The 5,885-nt window shown below is 43.7% G+C and overlaps 1 protein-coding gene across 1 annotated transcript in view; it reads left to right on the forward strand.

Moving 5' to 3' along the window:
* Positions 1-5,604: 5,604 nt before the first annotated feature.
* KLF18 (KLF transcription factor 18) overlaps positions 5,605-5,885 on the forward strand; it is a 1,756-nt gene continuing 1,475 nt past the window's right edge. Inside the window, exon 1 of the mRNA XM_046660712.1 lies at positions 5,605-5,872. Within this exon, the coding sequence (XP_046516668.1) occupies positions 5,605-5,872 (268 nt within the window). The remainder of the gene's footprint in view (positions 5,873-5,885) is intronic.

Raw genomic sequence — 5,885 nt, forward strand, 5'->3', positions numbered from 1 at the left:
CAGTCGGGAATCCTAGCAGGGTGTCCACTCATGGGGGAGGAGGGGCTGAAACATCCAAAATGGTTCATTTCTTTGGGGACGCGGTTATTGAGCGCCCCTGCGTGCCTGCCCTGCCCAGGGGGGTGCCCTCTAGACAGACGCGGGCCTGCAGAGGAGACAGTGGTGGCACTGGTAGTGTTGGCTGCTGTCGCCTAAGACTCCTCGACGGCATGGTCGCCACCTGGCTGGTCCCTCAGAGTCCTGGTCCTGGGCCACTGGAACCTATGTGGAAGGGATGGAGGGATGCGCAAAACGCGAGGCCAGTGAGGGGAGGGGCTTGGGTGGGTTCCGTTAAAAATTAGAGATCAGGAGAGGGAAGTATAGCACTTGAATGGGACTGGTTTCTTCCTTCTTTGAAAATCTTTTTATTTTCCCCAGCTTTATTGAGGTATAATTGACAAAGAAACTTGCATGTGTTTAAGATGTACAATGTGATGATTTGTACACATTGATGATGATGTATGCATATACGCTTTGAAATGATTACCACAATCAAGATAATTAACACAGTCATCACCTCCCATGGTTACCTTTTTGGTTTTGATGAGAATGCTTAATATCCACTCTCTTAGCAAATTTCAAGTATACAATACAGCATTATTAACTATAACCGCCATGATGTACGTTAGATCTTTAGAACTTGTTCACCTTATAACTGAAAGTTTGTAGCCTTTGACCAACATCTCCTGTTTCCCCACCCTGCAGACCCTGACAACCACCATTCTATTCTCTGATTCTATGGGTTCGACTTTTTTTTCCACATATAAGTGATACCATACAGTCTTTGTCTTTCTCTGTCTGAATTATTTCAGGTAGCATAATGCCCACCAGGTTCATCCATGTTGTCACAAATGGCAGGATTTTCTCCTTTTTTACAGCTGAGTAATATTCCATTGTGTATATATATACCACATTTTCCTTATCCGTTCATCCTGTTAACAGACAGGCACTTAGTTTTCGTGTCTTGGCCATTGTGAATAATGCTGCAATGAACATAGTGTGCAGATGTCTCTGAGAGTCTTGATTTCGTTTCCTTCTGATAGATACCCAGAAGTGGAATGGCTGGATCATATAGTTCTGTTTTTAATTTTTCGAGGAACCTCCATACAGGATAATACTGGCCTCATAAAATGAGTTTGGAAGTGTTCCTTCCTCTTCAGGTTTTTGGAAGAGTTTGAAAAGGATTGGCATTAATTCTTCTCTAAATATTTGGTAAATGCACCAGTGAAGTCATCTGGTCTTGAGCTTTTCTTTGTTGGGAGATTTTGTTTACTGATTCAATCTCCTTACTAGTTATAGGTCTATTCAGGTTTTCTATTTCTTCATGGTTCAGTCTTGGTAAGTTGTATGTTTCTAGGAATTTATCCATTTCCTCTAGGTTATCCAATTTGTTGATGTATAATTGTTCATAGTAATCTCTCATGATCTTTGTATTTCCAAAGTATCAGTTGTACTATCTCCTCTTTCACACTTGATTTTATTTATTTGAGTATTGTCTTTTTTTCATAGTTACTCTAGCTAAAGGTTTGTCAATTTTGTTTATCTTTTCTATTATTATTCTAGTCTCTTATTTCATTTATTTCTGCTCTGATCTTTGTTATTTCCTTTCTTCTGCTAACTTTGGACTTAATCTGGTTTTTCTATAGTTCCTTGAGGAATAAAGTTAGGTTGTTTGAGAACTTTCTTGTTTCTTTTTTTTTTGTTCTGCTTTATCTCCCCAACCCCACCCCGTACACAGTTGTATATCTTAGTTGCACGTCCTTCTAGTTGTGGGATGTGGGATGCCGCCTCAACGTGGCCTGACAAGCAGTGCCATGTCCGCTCCCAGGATCCGAACCCCGGGCCGCCCAGCGGAGCGCGTGAACTTAACCACTCGGCCACGGAGCCGGCCCCCTTGTTTCTTAATACAGATGTTTAAACTGCTTTTGCTGTGTCTCATAAGTTTTGGTATGTTGCATTTCCATTTTCATTTATCTCAAGATATTTTATCTCTCTTTTGATTTCTTCTTTGGCCCATTGATTGTTCAGGAGTGCGCTGTTATTAAATTTCTACATATTTGTGAATTTTCCAGCCTTTCTCCTGTTGATTTCTAGTTTCATACCATTGTGTCAGAAAACAAACTTGATATGATCTTAATCTTCTTAAATGTTTAAAACTTGTTTTGTGACCTAACATACGATTTATCCTGGAGAATGTTCTGTGTGCACTTGAGAAGAATGTGTATTCTGTTGCTGTTGGATGAAATGTTCTGTATATGTCTATTAGGTCCATTTGGTCTAAAGTTCAATAGTTTCTTACTGATCTTCTGTCTGGATGATCTACCTATCATTGAAAGTGGGGAATGAAGTCCCCTACTACTATTGTGTTGCTGTCTATTTCTCCCTTCAGATCTGTTAATATTTGATTAATATATTTAGGTGCTTTTACATTAGGTGCATATGTCTACAATTGTTATATCCTCTTGATTAATTGATCCCTTTTATCATTATATAAACCTTCTTTGTCTCTTGTTACAGTTTTTGACCTAAAGTCTATTTTTTGATATAGTATAGCTACCCCTGCTCTCTTTTGGCTTCCATTTGCATGAAATATCTTTTTTCATCCTTTCGCTTTCAGCCTATGTGTGTCCTTAATGCCGAAGTGAGTCTCTTGTAGGCAGCATGTACAGTCGGCCCTCCATATCCATGGGTTCCACATCCATGAGTTCCACATCCATGGATGTATATACACTGTACATAGTTGTATTTCCTAGTTGTAAGTCCTTCTAATTCTTCTATGTGGGATGCCTCCACAGCATGGCTTAATGAGCAGTGTGTAGGTCTGCACCCAGGATCTGAACTGATGAACCCCAGGCTGCCAAAGCAGAGCATGCAAACTTAACCACTATGCCACCGGACCAGTCCCTTTACATCATTTTATATTGTGCATCCATTAAAAAATTAGTGTAGCTATATTATCCTACCCTGGGATCCACAATGGTGATGGCTGTTAGTTACTCCAAGGGCAAAAACTGCAGGTGTCCTCTGTGGAGCAGGCCACTTGTGTCCACACTTGACAACGTTATGAGATACTTTGCTGTGAAAGCTGCAGGAAGTCCACAGCTATCACAGGGACCATTGAGGTCCTCAGTGGCAAAGGCTGCTGGATTCCCCCTCAGAGTAGGCCACTGGGGATGGCAATGGCACCTGCTGTGTGCCTGTTATAGCCTTTACTCTTCTTCTTTGTTCCTAGCCATCTCCAGACATCTCAGCTAAGACAGTATTCCAGCGATCCTTTCTCTGGGATTATTCTCTGTTTTTTGCTCCACTGTTCTGCTGTAGGTTCTTAATCCTTGAGCCCTTCCAGAGCTGTTTTCCTTCAAGGATTGCTATCTAGTTGTTTTCTGTGTGTGCTGGGGGGAGATGAATGATGGTATATTCTGCTCTGCCATCATGCTGACATCACTCCTGAAAACCCAGGACTGATCTATGTGTCCTTAAAGCTGGGAGGGATCTGCCTGCTTTCCTGAAGGCCTGAAGTATTAGGGACTGGATGCAGACCTCGAGGTGAGGAAGTGGGACTCAGAAGTCCTTCTTTGGGTCCCTGTTTTCTGAGGTCCTCCCAGCAGGATCTGTCAGACTCTGCTCAGGATGAAATAGAGTTCTCTGGCCTTGAGGAGCTTCCAGTCCAGAGGTAGGGGCAGGGGAGTAGATAAGAATTAAACTATTACAAGGGTAGGAATGGTTGGAAAGGAAGTACCAGAGTGAGATGTTATTAGAGGTTGACTTTCGATGAGGCCATCATCTCAGAGAAACCCTAGGTTTGATGGCTCCTCTTGGCGGAGTGTCACTACAATGGCATTGGACTCGTGGAGGTGCCCTCAGCCCACATCTCCAAGTGACAGTGGCCCCTATTTACATTGTGGCTTGGAAAATTCCATTTATTTCCAAGTGTGATTTTATATATTAATTAAATGTAAAGCCATCTATCACTTCTATGGATTTGGCGTAGAAGAAGAGGACTTGACAGTTCCCTGTGGCACTAATATGGTAGATGTCAGTCTACCATATTGGATGACAGTGTGCAGTACGGTCGTAAGTTTTGAATACAAATTGGGGAAATTATCATGGCTGTCTCTCTGCTCTGAGAGTCAGGACAGGGCAAGAATAGGAAAGGAGATCATATTTGATAAGACATGATATAACTTGGCTGAGTAAGGCAGGCTGAGCAAGAGACAGGACAGGGACATGGCAAAACTGAGTGCACTGGTCTGGCTATAGCAGGACAAGAGCTGGAAAGAGGCAGACCAGATGAAAATAATGTGAGGCTACTCACATGATGGCTTTTGGGAGATAATTATAAACCTGGGACCAGATGTATAGGAAACCTAGAATCATAATAGTGGCCATTTTGAATAGAAGTATAAACCTTGACCTTATACCCATTAGGCTTCTGCCGCTAAAAAATCTACTTCTTGGAATAGTTCCTGGAAGCTGATGCTTTCCAGGATGGTTCTCAGGAAGCTAGAATCCCTGGGAGCACCCAGGAAGATCTCTGGGGAAAAGATACAGAGTAGATGCAGGTCTGTGAGCACCCAGAGGTCCAATTCAAGTTAAGAGTCTTCCACTTGGGCCAAGTCACTTCACCTCCCTGGACCTCTGTTTTCTCTTCTTTGAAATGGGATTAATTGTGGCTCCCATCTTTGAGGTCATGGCGGGAATGAAATGAGATAATATGTTTAAAAGTTCATTAATTTAACCAAATCTCCAGTACCATGTCTGGAGAGGCGGGGCATCTTTGGAAAAATCTCTGGGGCAAGATCTCTGCAGGGGATGGTGGACATTCTGAATTCATCTAGAGTCCCGCCTCCATTAGTAGGTAGGAGTAGCATGGTAAGAGTTTGCATTTTAGAAATGCTACCCTGACTGTGTGTGGAGGGTTCATTGGATGGAGACAATTCAGACTCAGAGAGGCCAATTAAGAGGCAATTGCGGGCTTCGAGGCAAGAGATGAGGGTGGGCTAGACTAGGACAGGGTCAGCAGGGATGGAGAGGAAGGGTGCGTAGGGATTTGAGCTGAGTGGGACACCTGAACTTCTAACTTTTTTGCAGGATCCCACAATTGAAGATCTGCTTCAACTATCAGGCAACAGCAGAGAGATTTCCACGGACTCTTTCCTTCAGACATTGGAGGAAATTGAGGAGTGTCTCCAGGACTTCTCTGAGACACATGAGGCAAGAGCCCCAGCTGTACCAGAGCCACAGCTCTATATACCTCCGACTGCCTGTGGTGAGGACAGCCAACGGGAGTCAACCCAGAGCCAGGTAATGACTTCCCTGAAGCCCACAATGATGATTTCTGCTTGTTCTAGCATCCCTGGGATAGTCCTTGTCCAGTACTCAATGCCACCCCCTGTTAAAGCCCTTGATATGCCCCTTGGAGACCTAAGTGAGATTTTTCCCATGGAGCAGGTGATCTCCTTTGATCAGAGAAAACCCACAGCAAATTCCCAGATGACAGATGTCACTGACACCCCAAAGACATCATTCACTGATTGCCAAAAGATAACCATCACTGCAAGCAAGATGACAATCCCCAATGAAGGTAGCCAGATGAAGACCCTCAGTGATGACCAGACCCTCTTTGGAGGCCAGATGACCTTCAGTGGGGACCAGATCCTCACTGAGCACCATACAGTGACTTCCGGTGGTGACCAGACCCTAAATGGAAGAGAGATGACAACCCTGTGTGAAGAGCAGATACATACCCTCAGTGATGACCAGGTTCTCTATAAAGGGCAGATGAAGACCCTCAGTGGTGACCAGACCCTCTATGGAGGCCAGATGACCTTCAGTGGGGACCAGAC

This window comes from Equus quagga, chromosome 5, assembly GCF_021613505.1.
Source record: "Equus quagga isolate Etosha38 chromosome 5, UCLA_HA_Equagga_1.0, whole genome shotgun sequence".
NCBI classification, from domain to species: Eukaryota; Metazoa; Chordata; class Mammalia; order Perissodactyla; family Equidae; genus Equus; species Equus quagga.